Source organism: Cucurbita maxima, unplaced genomic scaffold (genome assembly GCF_002738345.1).
Source record: "Cucurbita maxima cultivar Rimu unplaced genomic scaffold, Cmax_1.0 Cma_Scf00018, whole genome shotgun sequence".
NCBI classification, from domain to species: Eukaryota; Viridiplantae; Streptophyta; class Magnoliopsida; order Cucurbitales; family Cucurbitaceae; genus Cucurbita; species Cucurbita maxima.
Window position 1 is genome coordinate 1,180,305 of NW_019272034.1, and position 20,569 is coordinate 1,200,873.

At 36.5% G+C, this 20,569-nt stretch overlaps 4 protein-coding genes across 7 annotated transcripts in view; 2 read left to right on the forward strand and 2 right to left on the reverse strand.

Annotated features, from left to right (window-relative positions):
• The window catches only part of LOC111493043 (nucleolin 1-like), a 6,215-nt gene extending 5,974 nt beyond the window's left edge, over positions 1 to 241 (reverse strand). Inside the window, exon 1 of the mRNA XM_023142628.1 lies at positions 55 to 241. Coding sequence (XP_022998396.1) covers positions 55 to 87 — 33 coding nt within the window. The 5' untranslated portion in view covers positions 88 to 241. The remainder of the gene's footprint in view (positions 1 to 54) is intronic.
• A 1,874-nt stretch (positions 242 to 2,115) lies between these two features.
• Positions 2,116 to 5,427, forward strand: LOC111493049 (probable metal-nicotianamine transporter YSL7). The gene is made up of 6 exons (XM_023142640.1): positions 2,116 to 2,754; positions 3,004 to 3,167; positions 3,411 to 3,508; positions 3,613 to 3,747; positions 3,891 to 4,080; positions 4,169 to 5,427. The coding sequence occupies exons 1-6, from the start codon at positions 2,376 to 2,378 to the stop codon at positions 5,258 to 5,260; spliced, it is 2,058 nt and encodes a 685-aa protein (XP_022998408.1). The 5' UTR covers positions 2,116 to 2,375; the 3' UTR covers positions 5,261 to 5,427.
• An 824-nt stretch (positions 5,428 to 6,251) lies between these two features.
• LOC111493076 (eukaryotic initiation factor 4A-3-like) lies at positions 6,252 to 9,988 on the forward strand. Its single transcript, XM_023142679.1, has 8 exons — positions 6,252 to 6,705; positions 7,063 to 7,303; positions 7,388 to 7,468; positions 8,095 to 8,202; positions 8,283 to 8,402; positions 8,560 to 8,727; positions 9,352 to 9,438; positions 9,606 to 9,988. Exons 1-8 carry the CDS (start codon positions 6,392 to 6,394, stop codon positions 9,717 to 9,719), a joined length of 1,233 nt encoding a protein of 410 aa, XP_022998447.1. The 5' UTR covers positions 6,252 to 6,391; the 3' UTR covers positions 9,720 to 9,988.
• Positions 9,989 to 10,083: 95 nt separating this feature from the next.
• Positions 10,084 to 20,569, reverse strand: part of LOC111493031 (MAP3K epsilon protein kinase 1-like) — a 16,414-nt gene continuing 5,928 nt past the window's right edge. For 3 of the 4 annotated variants that reach the window (XM_023142606.1, XM_023142607.1, XM_023142609.1), the window contains 16 exons: positions 20,074 to 20,145; positions 17,851 to 17,954; positions 17,270 to 17,384; positions 16,778 to 17,155; positions 16,043 to 16,372; positions 15,912 to 15,956; positions 15,320 to 15,499; positions 15,145 to 15,228; positions 14,487 to 14,578; positions 14,302 to 14,385; positions 12,945 to 13,801; positions 12,143 to 12,531; positions 11,903 to 12,037; positions 11,144 to 11,550; positions 10,642 to 10,756; positions 10,084 to 10,506 (listed from right to left, as the gene is read on the reverse strand). In XM_023142606.1, the coding sequence (XP_022998374.1) occupies positions 10,330 to 10,506; positions 10,642 to 10,756; positions 11,144 to 11,550; positions 11,903 to 12,037; positions 12,143 to 12,531; positions 12,945 to 13,801; positions 14,302 to 14,385; positions 14,487 to 14,578; positions 15,145 to 15,228; positions 15,320 to 15,499; positions 15,912 to 15,956; positions 16,043 to 16,372; positions 16,778 to 17,155; positions 17,270 to 17,384; positions 17,851 to 17,954; positions 20,074 to 20,145 (3,564 nt within the window). In that variant the 3' untranslated portion in view covers positions 10,084 to 10,329. The remainder of the gene's footprint in view (positions 10,507 to 10,641; positions 10,757 to 11,143; positions 11,551 to 11,902; positions 12,038 to 12,142; positions 12,532 to 12,944; positions 13,802 to 14,301; positions 14,386 to 14,486; positions 14,579 to 15,144; positions 15,229 to 15,319; positions 15,500 to 15,911; positions 15,957 to 16,042; positions 16,373 to 16,777; positions 17,156 to 17,269; positions 17,385 to 17,850; positions 17,955 to 20,073; positions 20,146 to 20,569) is intronic. The other variant, XM_023142608.1, reaches the window with a different exon arrangement.

The following is a 20,569-nucleotide window of genomic DNA, read 5'->3' on the forward strand; positions in this document are numbered from 1 at the left end:
AGGGAAAAAAAAAAAAAAAAAAAAAAAAAATACGTCTCTGAGAATCACACGTACTTTAGTTGCAGACTTCTTGCTCGACTTCCCCATCTGAGAGATGAACCAAATTGCAGAGCCCAAGATGGGTTCTCAGGAGAATTGTAAATAAAAAGGAAAAAGAGGAGAAGAAAAACAATGGAGGCTCTGCAAAACCCTGTTCGTAGAGAAATATTAGGGTTTTGGAGGAGCGGTAAGTGTTGAACAGAGTCTTTGCTTCTATATTTATAAGACGCTGATTTTGTATTCGGCGCGCGCTTTAGGGTTTCGTCGAATTCGTACGTGTGAGATATAAATCGGTAAATCGCGGCTGTATTAATCGCCAATCCCGTTTAATCTGCACCGTTCACTTCTTTCTTTGATTGGATCACTGTGGCGATTATTCATAAATTGTCCGTTGGTGGGTTTGTGGACCCCACCGCGTTTCGGGCAGATATATAAAAAAACGTTAGAAGTAAAAGTTCATTTTAAGAAACTTAAGATAAAAAATAAATTTTTAAACTTAAAAGTACATTTTTATAACCTTCAAAGGTAAAAAAGTGTTACAAATTTAAAGATAAATTTTTGTTTTTATTTAAATTTATGAGTTTGTAACCAAACAATTAATGAAATAATCATAAACGAGCCCTTTTAAAATTTTAGCTACATACAAAAGCTTTATTGTCTCGAACTCAACCAGGCTTTTACTTAATATCTTTACTGCATTGTTAAATTGGACTGCACCCCTTGTTCAGCTTTGATTACCTACTGGTTTCATGGTGAGTTTGTTAAGAATGATGATTTGATACTACGTTAACAATGAGAAACAAAAGTAGGATTGAAAGTATGAACTAACTTTAGTCTTATGTCTTGGATCAAAAGTGTTGGATGATAAAAGTTCCACATCGGCTAATTTAGGGAATGATTATGGGTTTATAAGTGATGAATACTAACTCCATTGGTATGAGGCCTTTTGGGAAGCCCAAAGCAAAGCCATGAGAACTTATACTCAAAGTGGATAACATCATACCATTATGGAGAGTCGTGTTGGTCTAACAAAAAGAATGTATGTCAATCACATCCAACTATAACAAAGTGAATATACTCGTTAATCCCTTATTGGTTGGTTGGTAAATAAAAAGATGAGTTACAAAATGGAGAAAATTAGGGTTTTTTTTGTTTCTTCATTTCTTCCTAATTTTCACGTTAACATTTATTTCTTTGGAGATTCGAATATTTAATATTTCGGTCGATAATATATATGTTTATAATAATTAAATTAGATTGTATTATAGACTAAAATATTATCATTATTTTTGTAAGAAATTTCGCAAATAAATAACTTTTTTTAAGGAAAGTTATTAACGTATAATGCACCACAGCTTTATTTCAACAACATCAAAGTTTAAAACCTTATTTATTTATTTATTTATTTATTTATAGAAAACATTTACATGTTTAAGTTTTTTAGGCTAATAATTCTACTCATTTATTTACCAATTACTTGTATTATTTAAATATTTTCTATAAAAATTAATTAAAATAAATATTTTATCACTACCCTCAAATCATCACTAATCAATTTAGTTTGTACCCTAATAATAGTTTTAAAATATTCATAAAATATTATATTATTTTGAAATAACAAAAAAAAAAGTTTTTTAAAAGATAATTTAGTTCTTTTAATAGGATATTATAATTTTTTTGGATATGTAATTATAATTTATTGAAAAAAACCATATATGGATTTGACCAGAAATGATTCCCAAGTTAGTTTCTCCATAAATAGAAAAAACAGGTTGACATGTATATATATATATATATATATATATATATATTTTGTTAAAAAAAAATAAAAAAATGAAAATTTTATGAGCTTGATAATTATTCCTATACTATAGGTTTAAAATTGGATAAATAATTTAATTTGTTATTATGACAAATGCCACGTGTTGATTAGGTATTGGGTTTTAAAATTATATTATATGTTTTGAAGATACGAGATTTTCCGCGAGAGTTAGTTTCCCCGAAGAATTCCCACCGCTTCCGGATATCCACATCAGCAAGAACAGCCCCCCTCCATGCAAATTCATGCAGAATTTTAGTTTAATTTTATTAAATTAAATTAAATTTCGGTGTTGAAAAAGAAATAAATTTCAAAGCCCAAACAAGAATCTGCTCACATCATCTTATTTCGTTTCGAATCTCCTAATTTATCTCAATCACAGCTTGGTTTGAATCTGTTCCAGTTTTCATCTTACCCGTTGGATCTCAGTTCCTCATTGCCTACATCGATTTCCCTCACTATAAATTTCTCTTTTCGATTCTTCCTCCGCATCGGAGGAAAGTGAAGTCGCCGGATAATGGAGAGGAATCCAAGCAAGCAGATGGCGGGAAATGAGAGTGATTACACCTCGGAGATCGAGGGAAGAGAGAGGGTTATGGTGGAAGATGCTTTCAGGAATACGGAGGTTCCGTCATGGAAGAATCAGATCACTGTTAGGGCTATTGTGACGAGCTTTATTCTTAGCATCGTCTTCAACTTCATTGTTTGTAAACTCAATCTTACCACTGGAGTTATTCCATCCCTTAATGTTGCTGCTGGACTTCTCGGATTCGCGATTCTGAAGGGTTACACTTCGATTCTCAGCCAGTTTGGTCTCATGAAACTGCCATTCACTCGACAGGAGAACACCGTGATTCAAACCTGCGTTGTCGCCTCCTCTGGGATCGCGTTTAGCAGTAAGCGCTCTTCTTCTTCTTTTTCTTCGATTTCGATGGATCTTCTGTAATTTCAGTCGCGATTTTTGTTTTACAACTCTAGGATCTGAATTGGAATGATCGATGATCGATTCTGGCTCGTAGATGAATGTTAGGGATCATCCATTGAGAACTAGTTATACGATTCTTTGATTTTCTCATTTTTCTTGCGACTTACACTGTTCGTTATGACTATTGAACCGTTTGGAAATTGCAATGCTCGATAATCAGGTGGAACTGCTAGTTATCTTCTGGGAATGAGTGGCAAAATTGCTGCTCAAGCGGAAGAGGGAAACATTCCGATAAACATCAAGAAACTCTCTGTGGGTTGGATGATGGGTTTTCTCTTCGTTGTTAGCTTTGTTGGGTTATTCTCTATAGTGCCTCTTAGAAAGGTTAGTAGTTCAAGCAATGTAAAATCCTTGTCAAATGCGATTCTCTGGTTTTAATCTGTTTATTCTATTTTGTTCTTGTTCTATTTTAGTTGTTGCTTTGATATAATCCACACATGTTCTGGTCTTGCTTTGATGAAATGTTGGGCTTTCAATTGGGTTTGAGTTCTTGTTCGATGATTGATGGTGAAGAATTATTTATTATTGATCAATTTGATCTATGAATTGGTTTTTTTTTTCCAATAGATGATGATTCTAAAATACAAATTGACTTATCCAAGTGGAACTGCGACTGCATACCTAATCAACAGCTTTCACACACCTAAAGGAGCGAAGCTTGCAAAGTAAGTAATGGCTCTGTGGCTCTGTGGCTCTGTTTTTACGCGTCCTTACAAGTTTAAGTTGGATTTTGCCTTGTTTCTTCCTTAACATGGCTATGAATTTGCAGGAGACAAGTTGCAGTCCTTTTCAAGAGCTTCTGTTTCAGCTTTTCATTTGCACTGTTCCAATGGTTCTTTGCTGCTGCTGATGGCTGTGGATTCGCCAGCTTCCCCACATTTGGCCTTCAAGCCTACGAAAAAAGGTAACCGAATCGTTCTAAATTAGTGCTTCTTTCATTCTGAGGTCTCATTGATGGTGAACTTGCAATCAAGAACTTGTTTCATTCTTGACTTGTAATCAACCAAAATCTGTAGAGTTTATACTAAAATTGATTGAATGTTACAGGTTCTACTTTGATTTCTCGTCTACATACGTCGGTGTAGGAATGATCTGTCCATTTATGGTTAATATCTCTCTACTTCTTGGAGCCATCATCTCGTGGGGTGTCATGTGGCCCTTGATCGAGGCAAGGAAAGGTGACTGGTACAGCGCTTCTCTATCTGCAACCAGCCTTCATGGTATTCAAGGCTATAGGGTACCTCTCTCTCCTCTATCTCATCCCCTCCATTTCTTGCTCATTGAAGTGAATGATGTAATGTAATGTACTTGTTAATATTTCTCAGGTTTTTACTGCCATTGCTATGATGCTTGGGGATGGTCTTTACCATGTATTCTTCATGCTCTTCCAAACATTCTACAGCTTAGCCCAGCAGAAACTTTCCCATGACAGTGGTGATTCTTCTTTGGATGCTACCGACTACGATGCTAAACGAAGAATTGAGCACTTCACGAAAGACCAAATCCCGAATTGGGTAGCGATGCTCGGCTATGGTATACTTGCAGTGATATCGATTATTGCAGTTCCTTTGATCTTCCATCAGTTGAAATGGTACCACGTTTTGGTTGCATATGCAATTGCTCCTGTCTTGGCCTTCTGTAATGCCTATGGCTGTGGGCTGACTGACTGGTCTCTTGCATCAAACTATGGTAAATTTTCCATCATTATCTTCAGTTCTTGGGTTGGCCTTGACAATGGAGGTGTTATTGCTGGTCTTGCATCATGTGGTGTCATGATGAGCATTGTTTCTACTGCTTCTGATCTCATGCAAGACTTCAAGACCGGGTACTTGACTCTCGCATCGCCCCGATCGATGTTTTTCAGCCAAGTTTGTGGTACTGCCATGGGCTGCTTCTTGTCACCACTCGTCTTTTGGTTCTTCTTCAAAGCTTACAACGTTGGAGATCCCGAAGGCTCCTACCCTGCACCGTATGGTCTAATGTACCGTGGCATTGCGCTTCTTGGCGTCGAGGGTGTCTCTTCCCTCCCCCGAAACTGCCTCACCCTTGCCATTTGCTTCTTTGTTGCTGCTATTGTCATTAACATCATTCGAGAATTTCTCCAAAAGGTCGACACTAGATACCGCACCTACCGTTTCATCCCAAGTCCAATGTGTATGGCAATTCCGTTCTACCTGGGTGCTTACTTTGCCATTGACATGTGTGTTGGGAGCCTGATCCTCTTCCTGTGGCAGAGGAGGAACAAGATCAAGGCCAGTGAGTTTGCGCCCGCCGTGGCTTCGGGTCTCATCTGTGGTGAATCATTATGGAGTGTTCCAGCAGCCATATTGGCCCTGGCCGGTGTTAAGGCTCCTCTTTGCATGAAGTTCTTGAGTTCCTCTACCAATTCAAAGGTCGATGCCTTCTTAGGAGCCTAATACCCAATTAGTTTTAGGATATTAAACTTGCTGCATTTACTACCAGATGTTTTAGTTTAGTTTGTTTTAATTTGTTCTATCATACTATGTACAAATGTTGGGTTCATCAAGACTTATCTTCCGATTGTGATCAATGATAATATTAAAACTCAAAATAGTTTGTCCTTTTTGCTTTCGTCTTATTGGCTAGACTAGAGTGTGAACCAATTGTATTTAAAATTGTTACCTTACCTTGAATCGCCCAGCTTTTTTAGATTCTAAATGATGACTCTTTCGTGCTTATTTGGGCTATCGACTATGTCTACTATGCTTATTTGGTCTATTAGCTACCTACTTATCCTAATTCTAAGGTTGCTACTAACCCAATTAGTCACTTTTCAGTCGTAAAACTCACTTAGGCCAAGACATGCTCGAGACATTTTACTCCAGTCGTATACATAATTAAGAGAATGCTCGAGACATTTTACTCCAGTCGCATACATAATTAAGAGAATGCTCGAGACATTTTACTCGAACCTAATTTAATTGACTAAGATATCAGTTAACCAAAGTTACCTTAAATGTAATCGGTTCATAATGTTTAATAATAATTAAAATTTGTTTTTATAAAAGAAAATGAATTAAAAGGGAATCAAATAATTTTTTTTTATATGGTTGGGTCGTGTTGAGTTATATATGTTTTAGTAGATAATTATTTTATATTTTATTTAAGAAATTGTTCAAATTTATGGCTCATTTAAAAAAACAAATAATGTTTAATTATAAATATGTAGGATAAAGAGGTAAAAAGGTAACAAAAAGTTACGGATAAAAACCTCCATAATTTACCGTTCGTAAAAACATGGGAACGTGGGACCACGTTCCACAAAGGTTTTGAAACAAACGGCGGATCAGAGCGGTAGATTCTAGGGCTTATATGGACGGTCAGGATTCGATCCCACTGTGGAAAATTGGATAGGATTTTATTAGTCCGTACACAAGACAATAACGTTTTCCTCTTTCTTCCTTGATCGTTCATCTGCCCTAATCTGTCGTTTCATCTCAATTTCTTTCCCTCACCGGCGTCGGGAATTATCGAGAAATCTCTCCGGGAAGTCGATTTCATAGATCTCGGTAACTACGCCAACGGACATGGCGGCTGCAGCTACAACAAGCGTTGTGCCGCCGAATCGGCGGCGAGCGATTACCGCGCCGGAAGATAAGTTGGAATTCGAGACGACGGAGGGGGTTGAGCCGATCTTGAGTTTCGATCAGATGGGTATTAAGGATGATCTTCTCCGTGGAATATATGCATATGGTTTTGAAAAGCCCTCGGCCATTCAGCAAAGAGCCGTGAGGCCTATTATCGATGGTCGAGATGTCATTGCTCAGGCCCAATCTGGAACTGGCAAGACCTCCATGATTGCCCTTACCGTTTGCCAGATGGTTGATACCTCCAGCAGAGAGTGAGTTCCGTTTACGATGGAATATTCAATGTTCCACTTTTCTCTCCCTCTTTCTTTCTCTCTATTCTGTTTATTGCGTGCTTAAAATCTATTGTCGTTGTTTAGTTACTTGGCTAAAAATTCCAACTTGAAAGACAAAGATTGTTCGGATGTCAGTTGGTTCTCTCCACAAGAAGTTATGGCCTCGAGTTGACATTTTGGAAATTTTGCAAGGAAGCCAAATTTAATAAAACCTCTAAAAAATAACGATACATTCGTTTTTTTTTTCTCTAAAAGTTCGGAACATCTGATATTAATGTAATACGATCTTTTAAACTTCAAATTCATATGGTAATTATGCATCTTAATTCCAATCAGGGTGCAGGCCTTGATCTTGTCCCCTACGAGAGAATTGGCTACTCAGACCGAGAAGGTTATATTGGCAATTGGCGACTACATTAATATACAAGCACACGCATGTATTGGAGGCAAAAGTGTGGGTGAAGATATTAGAAAGCTTGAGTTTGGAGTTCAGGTTGTGTCAGGAACTCCTGGAAGAGTCTGTGACATGATCAAGAGAAGAACATTGCGTACCAGAGCCATTAAGTTGTTAGTTCTGGTAAGTTTGGGTGCCCTTCAATTTGTTTCTCTTGTTACCAGTTTTCTACGTTTTCATTTCATTTTCTAATATTGACTCTTTCAGGATGAATCTGATGAGATGCTGAGCAGAGGGTTTAAAGACCAAATTTATGATGTATATCGATATCTCCCACCAGAGCTTCAGGTTCTTTCTCTCTCCTTCCCTTCCCCACATTGTTTGTATATGATTGTGCCCATGAGTGGCCAAGAGGATACGTAAATGAACTGCAGATCCGTCCTTGAGTTGGTTGCTGAACACGACTTTAACATGCTCAACGTGAAAAATAATACTTAGTATATGTGTTCTTCACAGAAAGATGAAACCTTTGTATGTACAATAGTATTTTTTCTGCAATAATGCATGTAGTCGATGAATTATTTTGTGAAGGAAGAAATAGCGGGATTGTTTTATCAGGGCTGCTTTATCGAGTAATAACAGGACTGTTTAATTGAATGGGTTTTTATAGTTTCTCTGAAGTCTTTGAAGTGCCAGATACTTGATCTCATCTAACTGTATTTTAATTTGTATTTTTGCTTGAATTTGTTTCCTTCATGTGCCAGTTTGTAAATGACGTGATATTACTAACATGTTCCTGTACGTATGGTTTTTATAAATGTTATTGTGTGTAACCTCACGCACTCTTTACACGTATGGTTATGGGCAACCAGTGCTTTTCACCTTTTTTATGTAGTTTTATACTTTCTGCCTGTCTCTAGAACCAGATCTGTTGGTTAATCCAATGAGTTTCCCCCCCTCAATTTTAATTGTAGGTTGTCTTGATTTCTGCTACTCTTCCTCATGAAATCTTGGAGATGACGAATAAGTTTATGACAGATCCTGTGAGGATCCTTGTGAAGCGTGATGAGTTAACTTTGGAGGTTTGTAATATTTTTATTCTAGATGAATAAGTGCCTTTTGGATATAAATCACACCCTGATGCATACTTTTAATTTGACAGGGTATTAAGCAATTCTTCGTTGCAGTTGAGAGGGAAGAGTGGAAATTTGATACCTTATGTGATCTTTATGACACCTTGACTATCACCCAAGCCGTAATTTTCTGTAACACCAAGCGTAAGGTAATGTGATTGACAATTTTGTTTTAGATCTCCTAAAATGATCTTCTCTAGATCTTGTCAGACTCACCCTGACGCAGCAAATGTTCTAATTTTGGCCCTTTTGTATCTGTTTTCCTTTTTGCATGATTTTGAATATGTCGTGATCTTCTGCCTCCAGGTTGAATGGCTGACTGAGAAGATGCGCAGCAATAACTTCACAGTTTCACATATGCATGGAGACATGCCTCAAAAGGAAAGAGATGCAATTATGGGGGAGTTTCGATCGGGAACTACCCGTGTCCTAATCACTACTGATGTTTGGGCCCGAGGGCTTGATGTTCAGCAGGCAAGTTGTTGATTCGTTATTTTATTGGTTTTTTTTGTCAATGCACCTCACAAGTTAAAGTAACTAAATTTCAACCTGGTAATGGTTCAAGTTCGAATGGATAACTGATTATATGATCTGATCAAGTAATACATTTGCTCCATATTTTAACTTCTTTTAATGTTGAGTTGAGTTGTCTCTATAATGTCGGTAGAATGTAATTAGAGATTATATCTACATAATGATTTCTGGGTATCTTGTGGATCATAAGCATCAGTTCAATGGTCTTGTAGTTAATGAACATACCGTTAGTTTCAGTTGACTACTTAGATATTTTGTGGACTATATGCATCAGTTATAAGTTATGAAGATTTCTAAGGTTTAGACATTTTGTGGAAAAATGACCATGAGGATCTTTCTCCATTCTTGGAGAATCACTGGTTAGTTCTTTTTCATTCTCTAGGAAGCATATTAGAAAAATATCTCTGCATGATTAGATATAGAGATAGAGAGAAGATTGGGTACTGAATTCGGTAAGGACAAAAAATATACTTTTTCCTATTTTATGTTAATGAATTGCTGACTGTGGCAAGTATCCTGTGAAATCTAGAAACTCTTATGTTTATTTGCTTCAACTTCTGTCAGGTATCACTAGTGATAAATTATGACCTTCCAAACAATCGAGAACTTTACATTCACAGGATAGGAAGGTCTGGTCGGTTTGGGCGCAAGGTATGATACTCTGTTCTGTATTTCAGTTGATTTCCTACTATGCACTTAAAGTGAACATAATGGAGTGATTAAACTAGAATGGAGAACTGGCTCTGCTTCTGAATGGCGTTTGATGTTCGCTTTATTTCTGTTAAAACTTTTAACGTGAATTTATGGCTTTAACGCAGGGTGTTGCTATCAACTTCGTGAAAAGTGATGACATTAAGATCCTGAGAGATATTGAACAGTACTACAGTACCCAGATTGATGAGATGCCCATGAACGTTGCTGATTTGATTTAGCACTGCTTGATAATATTGTGTGCTGTGTGGAAGATTTGTGTTAATATGCTCGCACATGAGGTTTTGTGTCCTTTTAAGTGCCTCTTTATTGATGATATTTAGCATAGGAAGAAGTTTTCACAGCAACCTTTTTCTGAGTGGCTTGGAGTGTTCATAAGTTGTATAATACCCCTGCGGTTGTTTTTCATTTTCTCAAGGGAAAGGAACTCAGATTATATCTTTGATTGACTTGAAATATATAATATATTCTGAGATTAGTTGTGTTACGATTCCTATGTGTACAGTTTCATCAGTTTCATCAATATTCTTGAGCTCACTTAGAACAGTAGAGAAGGTTGAGACAAATGTTGGAATACATGAGAAGTACAAAAAGAACACTTCTGACATTCATGTTCAAACAATATGTTTCACGTATATGTATATGTGTATATGTATATATAATAATCATCATACAACGATGACATTTAGTATCAAAACAAAGAACGCACTCGTGTACTACACCCATGATTCTGGAATCAGTATTTGAAAGGTTGCCAAAACTTTAATTGAAAGAGAACAAAAATGATACATTTGGTAACATGCATAATGGGGGATCCTAAATACTATGCTTTTACAAAACTGTATTGATGTGAAGTGCTTTTAGCAGAGATGTGGCCATTTGTTTCACCAATACCTGACCACCAGACCGTTGTCCATCTCTGCGTTCCTCAATCAAATTCTGAAGTTTATGAGGTAAATCATTTTCCACAATCAATTGCTTTGGTCGTGGATGATGCTCATACACAGCCTGCCAGACGAACATTGGACATTCAGAACTTGAATCAAGCATAAGATTATCGTCGACAGATTTTCGATATTAATTCGTAACGGAATCCTTAGAAAGGCACATCAAATGTTCAGTCTGGACACAAAGATCTCTTACCTTGATCAGTTTAAGTAGATTAAGCCGAGCAATCGCATCCTGATGGTCCAGCCTTGCTATAAGCAATGGGGTCAATCCATTGACAGCCAATGTTGTATTGATTCGGGAAGATTTTCTGCAATTAGAAGTTACATGTTCAGTTAATATTGATATGAGCTAAAAGAGAAGTTACAAACAACTATGCTTTAACTCTAAAGAGCAGTTATTTACGGCGACTACATTATCTTGGAAGCATTATCTATTAGAAATGGATTTTTTAACATCTGACTCCATATCACTTACGGATTTAATCGCACACTTAAAAAATAGCCCAAAAAGTCAAGAGAAAACACTTGAATAATTAGTTTGAACAGGAGGAATGGAGAATGCTAGGGTCATAAGATTAAGATTAATAAGAAAACTTGAGAAGCTAAGAGATGACAAAGAAGGAAAAAAAGAACAAACTCTCAGACAGGACATTTGAATGCGGGGTATAATTAACCAGATAGATAAAGGCACATACGTGATGATTTTCAAGAACGGTTCCAATATATGCACAAAATGTTGTTCCGGACAGCACTGGAAAAACTTCACCAATTTTTTAATTGCTTCCTTTTTCAGCAAAGCCTGTTCAACTTTTCGGTTGTCATTGTCATGAGCTAAGCACACAGCTATGGAATCCAACGCCGTGACAGACCAAATCTCATCCTCAAGTAGGCTTAAATATACATCTAAGCCACCGTGGGCTCTTAACTGCTCCCTGGAATTACGAGATGCATGGGCCATATCGCACAGTAGAGGCAATGCATCTTTTTTAAGAGGAGAGTCTGACATGATAAAATGCATCAAGTGTGGAATAATTCCATTTTCAATTGCGCATTCTTGCCTCCTCTTATTTATCTTGCACAAATTGAATAGTGTACTGAGGACCTACAGAGAATACAAGTAAGGTAGTAAAATCAGACACACAAGAGTACAGCAGCACGAAACTTATACAATCTTAAGAGTTGTAAGTTAAAATAACACAAGTATATGTGTTCTTGAAGAAAATGTTATCATGAACTGGCAGGGGAAACAATAAACAAAAGGTTTTCTGTCTGGTTTTAGTTAATAAATACCTAAAAAATTGCTCATTTCAGATGTATGTCATGAATATGATCTTATTTGAGGCTATATAGTTTCGTCATACTGTTCATTCCTTGAAATTTTTTCTTATCTAGAAAAAAAAAAATGCATTAATACAAAGTAGATTATCTAAACAATGAGGGAAAAATAAGCATACCTCAGTATGTATTTGCGATACTAGAGACCCTTCTTTGAGTTCAAGGTTTGGAATCAAATATTTAATTGCATCTGCTCGCTGAAGATTTTCTAAGCAGTTTGGATCTGTTGATAGATGATTTATACACTTCAATATCTACGTCATGAAAAATAAATGGGAACACAGTTAGTAGAAAGGAGAAACGAGCTGGTTCAAAATAGCCAAACCAATGAATGAATAAAAGGATGCACTCTCACGTACCTTCAAGAGAATTGAGGGCTCTACCCTATTGAACATCTGGAAAAGGCGATTAAGCAAGCTATGGCTGCACATATATGACTTCACAGTTGTATCTGCCTGAGCAAACTCAAGCAGAAGATCAGACACCTTCGCTAGGTATTCCCTTGCAACATCAGCATTCATAGTTGAAACCATGTGCGAGAGAAGTCCAGAGGATGTTGAACTACCCGGTATAGCATTTAATACGCCCGAACCTGAAAGCACCCCAGATGCTGTCTGAGAAGCAATTCCAGATGTGGATGGAGCTCCCTCATTGGACACCAGGGGTTCTACCTTCTTTCCCACCGTTTTAAGGGAAACCTTAGAAGTGGGGTCAAGATTTCCATTTTCTTTTCCACGTTGAGAAACCTCTGGGGATGAAAATTTTAAATTAGGTTCTTTGAAAGATATTCTCAAGCTTCTTAAAATATTATCTCGAGAAATGAATATGTGCAGTACCAAGATTGATCAAAGTTAAATTCCAATACCTAAGAGTTGTCTAAGAAAGCTTCAAAATATTTATTAATCACTAGCCCCATAACATTTTATTGGTCCTCATGACCGTTTAACTTTCAGAGAGCATACAAGAAAAAAACTCCCCACAAATTGTTAAGATGCCCAAGTAGGCTTGTCCCTAGTCTTTGTAGTTCACCTAAGTTTAATCTCTATATCAATGGGTAATAGGAAATCCAATAATAAGGTTGTTTGAAATACCCCTCTATTATACACATAATTGATTGTTAGAAGGAAGAAAAATGACAGGTTCACAAGCAGAGATACTCACCAGCGAATTCTGCCATTAAGAAATCAAGCTCCCCATTCATCTTCTTTTCATTTGATGCATGCAATAGAGGCATTATAGTTTCATGTCTCTCCAATCCAGAAAGGTGGTGCATGTACTCAAGCTGACCAGACAAGTGTCGAGAAGGGGGTTCTTTGTCCAATAGACTTAGAAGGGGCCGAACTTGCTCTTGCGGCATAACCATGGAGGCTGTAGGAAATCCATTAGATGCAGGTTCCAGAAATTTTGGAGGTCTATCTGTGGAAGTCCTGTTTGAATTGACCATCTGCTCAATTCTCCATCTATCTACATTTTCATGTTCTTTAGAAACAAAGCCCGACGGTTCCTTGGTTGCTAAATTTACAACTTTTTCTAAAGATGCTAGCTCCGGTGGTTTAGAAGTCCCCAACGCTTCATTTGTGGCATTGCTAGACAGCCTACCAGCATCCGTGGAAAAGTGTCGGTGATCAGATTGATTCGCATCTGATCTTTGAGAATGTGAAGATGAAGCCCTTGAAGGTTCTGGTGTTCCAGTAGACAGGTGATGATCAACTATTCCATGTCTGACCTTCAAAAGATCAGGCTGATCAGGCACAGGAAATGAGGCCTCATACTGACTGAATATAGAGTGGCTAGAATCTAGTTGACCTGATCGTGACCGTTGAAAACCATCAAATGGATTTCCAGCCCCCACTGTTATAGAAGCTAAGCGAGTTGCCTCATTTAAGCTGTAGAGGGTGTTAATAAGCCTAAGCAGAATTCCACTTTTTGCTGATATACGACAGAAACTATTTCTAAGAGTGGAACGCTGGAGCTTAAAGATCTGCCACATTCCATCAATAGCTAGGTGAACCATTTCCCTGAAAAAACAATATTTACGAGTTTGAAAAGGTATTTAACGAAAAACCAAATAAAGGATCAGCACACACATCAGATGAAAATGGATTTTTTTTTTCAAACGACCAACAAAGCTAAAATACTAAATGAGCAATTGATAAAACAATAAACATCAAAACTGAAACTGAACCAACGGTGAATAATGCAAATATGCGTAGTAGATCTCAATTGTTTCAATTTTAACTCAGTAACTCACGAAAATATTATCGTAGCACCATAAGGATTTAGAATGAAACACTTCACTGTTAAGACTAATTGGATAAATATCAGCTCCAGATAAGCATTTTTATTTTATGGTATGGGTTTGACTTCTTTATCCTAAGTTCGATTTTCATCTCATGGAAGTACTTATTTCGCAGCGAAAGTATCAAGGTTGAAAATATGCATAGATTATGTAAAACTCTTCTCCATTTTTAATTTATTGTATTAAGCTCTCAATAAATTAAAAATGATATTTACATACCTGTACTTTGCATAATCAGCCTCTAAAAAGCTTACTAATACAGGTATTCCACGGCATGCAACGAACATTTGCAATGTCAAAGAGCTGAATTTTTTTAAAACAAAGCCATAGTGAGAGGAGATTTCTTTTCTAAGAAACAAATCCTTGCAGGGTCATTATGATACAACGAAGTTGAAACTTCAAACCTTGATTGACAAAGCTGCTGAAAGAAATAAGCTGCTTCCATACGAACTTCTCGGGGCCGGTCAGGAACCGCAAATCCCATTACCAGAGGAATCTGATAGTTACATATTAAAATGACCAATATTGAAGTTCATTCACTACTCCAAAAGATAAATCAGAGGCGGGAGGAATAGACTAATAAACTACTTGGGAGGCTAAATGATACATTTGATTATGATAGATCATAGTGTGATACATCTAGAAGAAAAAAATACGAAAATTTACAGATTTTTTTTATTCACCTTAATGAACTAAAAAATGAATATAGCACTCCTACTGGGTTAATTACAAGAAAACCCTATCAACAACTAATCTATTTTACATACAATAGAAACAGTGAGTACAATAAAAAAATTAACAATCGCCATTAGATAGGCAGCCACATATTCTTGATCCAAGAATAGAAACTTCATTCTTAACAGAATATTCAAGCGCACACAAATTGAACTACCTAACTCCAGCGCTCAAGCTATATTAAGCATTCAAGTTCAAAATAGAAATACGTAAAGTTGCAAAAAGGAACATAAATGCAAAAACAATATTAAACCAATTGACGAAATTAGTAGTTTAGTTTACCTGATGAACAATGCAAGATGGAAACATTATTCAATAGTTACTTACTAGACCAACAAGACAAGCATTTTCTTGGAAGTCATCGTTATCCTTAACTATCTGATTTATAAGCTGGAGCACTGAACATGTAATCTGTAACACCGGGAAATAGGCAAGTTCTATAAAGTGGGAATAAGACAACAAAAAACCAATGACATAAATGAGGTAAATATAAAAACCGTACACGAGTTTTAGGAACTTCAAGCAACTCCGTCAATGGGAGTAGCCCATGCTGAGTAACATAAACAATTTTCTGCTCAGGTCTATGATGGAAGATGGCAATCAATTTGTGACAGGCAGATACAATTACGTCTTCAGGTTCATCAGGTCTCAATGACCCAACTAATCTTCCGAATTCAACAGCCTTCCAACAGACAAAAAGAAAGATAAGAACCGGAATATAATAATTCCATTCAGGTTCACGTTAAAAAAAATTAGAACACTTGGCTGCATATCAGTGTATAGGCATCTTCCTATACACCACCATTAAATGTTTGATAACTAAGAGAGAAAAATGTGGAAAATGAAAAATTAGAACTTTTACTCTCTCTTTTAGTTGTAAAATCTTTAATAGTGGTGTGTAGAAATTCCTACACACCCGTATGCAACCAAGTATTTTCAAAAATGTTATACAAAATAAGCACTTACTTTTCATTAGGAATAAACATAGTCATACGAAAAGGAGGAAAAAAAAAGATAACTGAAAGGTGAATTTTAAGATTACATTCATAAGAATAATAAAGTATGGACTTCCTAGAGTCGAAAGAACTGAGTACCGGCAAAGGATAAAGGTTTTCTCCGGGCAACTTCTCATCAAAAACCTGATTAAAAGAATCACGAGACTATCAGTTGTGGAGGAAATTAAGAGTATTGAAATACAAACTATACTAGTAAACGACATACATACCAAACCATCAATATCAACATCATCATTTAAAACACCCATCACTAGTCGAAGCAGGTCATCGCCACCATTTACTTGTCCCATTTCATTTTCCATTTGTTTCTGAGCAATCGTAGCCCTCAACTTTGTGGCCAGGTCATTTTTCTCAACATTATTTACTGGCACATTACCTATGTTTGATTGTGGGGTAGATAGTGATGTTGATGCTTCAGCAGATCGATCAGCGGGGAGCTTATCTAAAGGTTGAAATAAATCATCTAAGGAAGCATCTCCAGGAGTGTCGCTAAATTTACTCAGCTCATTTCCTCCCGAAGCAATTGACATCTTTGAAACCTTCAAAAAATGATAATTGCACCAATCCATAAGTTCCTTTAGGGGGGTTGCAAAAGTAATTTAGATTCAGCACACTGCATATCTACCTTGAGATATAAAGAAAGTAAAAATATAAAGGGAGAAAAAACCTAAAAGAAAAGAAATGAAGTCAACCAAACGGGATGTTATTATCTGAGATAGCTATATTATGCGAGAGTGGTTAGAAAAGAAACCATTACTAGCAAGAGGTTGAAAATAGGAAGTGGCCGTGGTGGAATTACAGAAATAATTTTCAGATAGAACTGGGTATCTCATAATAAAACAGGCAAAAGTAACTTGAACAACGGATCATGAAGAAATGTTTAAATAACATAGATGCAAATCATCTTTTTATAACTAACAAAAGTAAGAAATCAACAACGACACCTTTTGAAAACAATTATCATGACCTTCAGGTCCAAAACCAAACGAGCTATTTCCAGATGTTGTAGAAGTTTCTTTCTCTCCATGTTTCCTAGACGCAACTTTTCTTAGTTCTGCCGATGGCACTCCTCCATTCATTATCACTTCATCATGGGCTCTACCATGAGATTCATGAAACTCAGTCGGCTCAGAGGTTGCAAGTCTTCCTGAACCATTTAGAAGAGATAAATTATCACGAATGGATAAGGTTGGAACTTGATCCAATAGAGTATCTTCTTCTATGGCTTCTCCTTCCTCAACAAAATTAGGGCCTGAAGCAAAATGTTTTTGGGAATTGCTCGTATCAGTGGCAACATCTGATGCGAACTCCTTCCTTGAATCCTGTAATAATGACAACCCAACTTACCCTAGAGATGCAAAAGTTCAAAAGCAACTTTGAAGAAGAAATAGTTGTTGAATTCATAAACAAAGTAACTCTTGAATTACAACTCTCACAGCTTTAAAATCAGAACCAGCAATTTCATTTTTCTCCGCCGAAGGACTTTCACAAGAGTTTTGATCGTCTCCATTAGAAATTTCTGCTCCTGGTGATCCATCTAGTTGAGTGTTTCTGTCATAAGGAATACTAATCAAATTTTGAATAGCCACAGAGTGAAGAATACATTATCTTTTTCTGCATAAATTTTATGCAAAACAGATCTCTGAAGATTAATTCTAGTGTGAAACTTGTAAGTCAAGATCTTGTCTTAAAATACGCAAATCTGGATTGGGGATGTCATACCTGGCTCTGCCAGGGATGTGGCCTATGACCTAGCCTAAATGCCATACACATGCACACACAAATACAAAAAAGGCAAAAGAAAATTTACGGGACATGAGGGCACAAAAATCGAGCATCTGAATGTTTTAAAAGTCTAGTTTATTTCAAACTAAAACTATTACTATTAGTTTCTGACTCAATATACCCAATAAATTGATATCAGAAGCTGTCTTTCATTTCCTAAAATTTTAAATTATATATATATATATATATATATATATTCTTTTTTTTTTTTTTTATAAAAGCTAATTGCTACCTCAATGTGCCGCTATGACGAAGAGAAGAATGCAAAGCCCGTCGACAATTCTGTACCCAAGGATGAGAAAGCAAAGTTTTCGCATCAGGCCTTTGCCTAGCATCCTGCACAAAGATGACGTCAAATTATTCATCCACTACAAAATAGACAAACAAAGAGACGTGCTTCCTTCACATTCAAAGAAGATACCACAGGCATGTATAATGCCAAAACCTTGAAATTAAAGTGAGAAAGTGCAACAAATCACTTATAAAATATCCACAATTACGAAGATTGGTAAAAATTGATAAACTTTTTAAAAATAATGTTTTTTTATTGTATATAATATTTTAAAAAGATTCAGCTTGCTTGTCCTCAAAGGATGCTTCTTATCTGCGTTTGTCTCTGAAGGAGTCCACATGCACTGACGATTCATTCCCCCAATTACTAGTGGTGAGATCAGTGCATCTGAGTAACCCATCCCCTCAGAAGTCATCCCACCAGGATGTTTTAAAGCTGGGAGGAGAGATGCCAAACTTATTTTACAATAAAGACGAAACTTTAGTTCATAGGGATGAGCATTCATCTGGCTTTAACGAGTCATCACTATACAGAAAAATAGGAACTCATATGCGCTTTGCATATGTATTCTATGCCAGCAAGACCAGGATTATCATTCAGTCCGTATGATATTGGAGTTAACTTGATTCCAACGGAAGTATTCTTTTTCTTGGGGATAAATGCTTCGCTACTTCCCTTGACCTCATTAGATGAGAAACGTCATGACAAGTGGGATGCAAGCCAGTTTGTGGCATATCCGTTGGGATGCAACTTCAACTCATTTATTATTATTACTATTTTTTCTTTTCCATAAAGAACAATCCTTTAGTAAATAAAGATGAAAGTTAACGAGATGCTATCCTAAGAAGCATGGACACTGACACAGGAGACAGATACGACATCACGACAATTTCTAAAAAAGTAGGACACAAAAACATTGGGGACACACGTTATTTAAATCTATTTTTCAAATATATGTGTATATCTTACCCTTTTCAATACTTCAAATCCAATCGTGGATGTTTATTGTAACTTCTTTGGTTGAGGATTTCTCTCCCCCTTTTATAAACGAATGCCCCAATTAAATTGTCTTATGAAAAAAAATTATAATAAATGTGAGCCAACTATGGCCATAAAAAATTAGAAAAACAATTGAGAAAAAAAAAGTGGAAGCACCTGTCACAAAAACCAAGTAGTAGCTATACACTATCTTCTACCAAGCCCAACTCTGAGTGTCTTTGAAATCGACAACTCCTTTTTTACAAAGCATCGAGTTCCCAGCCTTTCAAGGGTCTCTTCCCCTATTTGTTTCCTTCTTGTTTCCTTCTTGTACGACGCACACATGACGCTGCTTCTTATAAAGAAATCAGACAGTTAATCTCTCTTTTTCTCCTGATTAGTTCTTCCTTTCTGCCTCAGAGATATTTTGGAGCATAAAAAATGGGTTCTCTTTTTGGTTCAAGGGTTGACTGCAGGGTAAAAAAAAAATGATTTCATTTTTCTTTTTGTAAGCTTTCTTCTTTCAAGTTAGGGTTATTTTCAGGGTAGGGGCTGGATATATTTTTTGGGTGTTCATGTCTGTGGCCTGTCCAGAAGAATAGGCAAGTGCCCATGGTGTGTCCAATATTAACAAAATAATAATAAAATAATTGGACACTGATTTTCGCATGTTAAACACATACCAAATCTGTGTTCAAACGTAAGCGTGTCCGACACGAGACAGTCACTTTCAATTTTAATAACCTCAGGTCTAAAATATAACTTCTTTTAGTTTTGTTTCTTGAAAGTAGAGGATACTTCATATGGCTATTGCATGCTTGAATTGTATAGTAAACACCATTTGTCATACTCAATAGACAGCTGTTTTTTTTCTTCAACAATAGGCAGGATGGGGGATTTGAACCTCTGACCTTTTGATCGAGAGTACATAATTTATGCCAGTTGAGCTATGCTCAAGTTACCGACCATTGGAAGTTAAAAAACCCGCAATATCATATTTTTAGCCTTTTCACACACATTCTAGACTTCCATAAACCTACAAATAAAATTTTAAAAGATGTATGAAGGAAAAGAACAGCCTTCTTTTTTTAGTTCGGAGAGGCAGAAAAAATTGTGAAGGATCACCAGAAAGCAGATGTTCAAGCATGTAACTTAATTCATTCAATCATAGAAATCCTGGCAAACCTTCTTAAAGCACTGGCGTAAAAAATCAGTGATGTCTGGTGATAGGCTATCTGGAATTGGAGGATGCTTGTCCTGAAAATTGGTGAATAGTACAATGACAACAGAAGGAGAAGACTTATCAGCAAGGTCAGTGTCGAGATAAACAATAGATAAATGTTTACATCACGAACAAAAAAATAGACATGGCTTCTCAACAAACAATTCCCCACCTAGAGCTGGTTTATTTTTTAAACATCAAACAAAATTTTCATTTATAATTGAAAAGTAACAAACAAGTCAACAGCGAAGAAGATGATAATAATAATGAAAAACAAGGACAAGAAAGCTGAACTCCAAAGAACCTGCAAAAACCCTTTTCAATTTTCGTCGCACATTAAGTCTTGTAAATGAAGTCATTTCAATAAACATCAGACAAAGGAATATAATAGGTTACTATCTTTTTCCTTTTTTTTTTTTGGGGGGGGGGGGGGGGGGGGGGGGGGGGGGGGGGGGGGGG

Excerpts from the sequence above, each read along its gene's own strand:
- LOC111493049 (XM_023142640.1), top strand. The coding sequence starts at position 2,376 with ATGGAGAGGAATCCAAGCAAGCAGATGGCGGGAAATGAGAGTGATTAC. Across the intron at positions 3,509-3,612 it reads AAAGGAGCGAAGCTTGCAAA|GAGACAAGTTGCAGTCCTTT; the intron begins GTAAGTAATGGC and ends ATGAATTTGCAG. Across the intron at positions 4,081-4,168 it reads ATGGTATTCAAGGCTATAGG|GTTTTTACTGCCATTGCTAT; the intron begins GTACCTCTCTCT and ends AATATTTCTCAG.
- LOC111493076 (XM_023142679.1), top strand. The coding sequence starts at position 6,392 with ATGGCGGCTGCAGCTACAACAAGCGTTGTGCCGCCGAATCGGCGGCGA. Across the intron at positions 7,304-7,387 it reads CCATTAAGTTGTTAGTTCTG|GATGAATCTGATGAGATGCT; the intron begins GTAAGTTTGGGT and ends TGACTCTTTCAG. Across the intron at positions 8,203-8,282 it reads GTGATGAGTTAACTTTGGAG|GGTATTAAGCAATTCTTCGT; the intron begins GTTTGTAATATT and ends TTAATTTGACAG.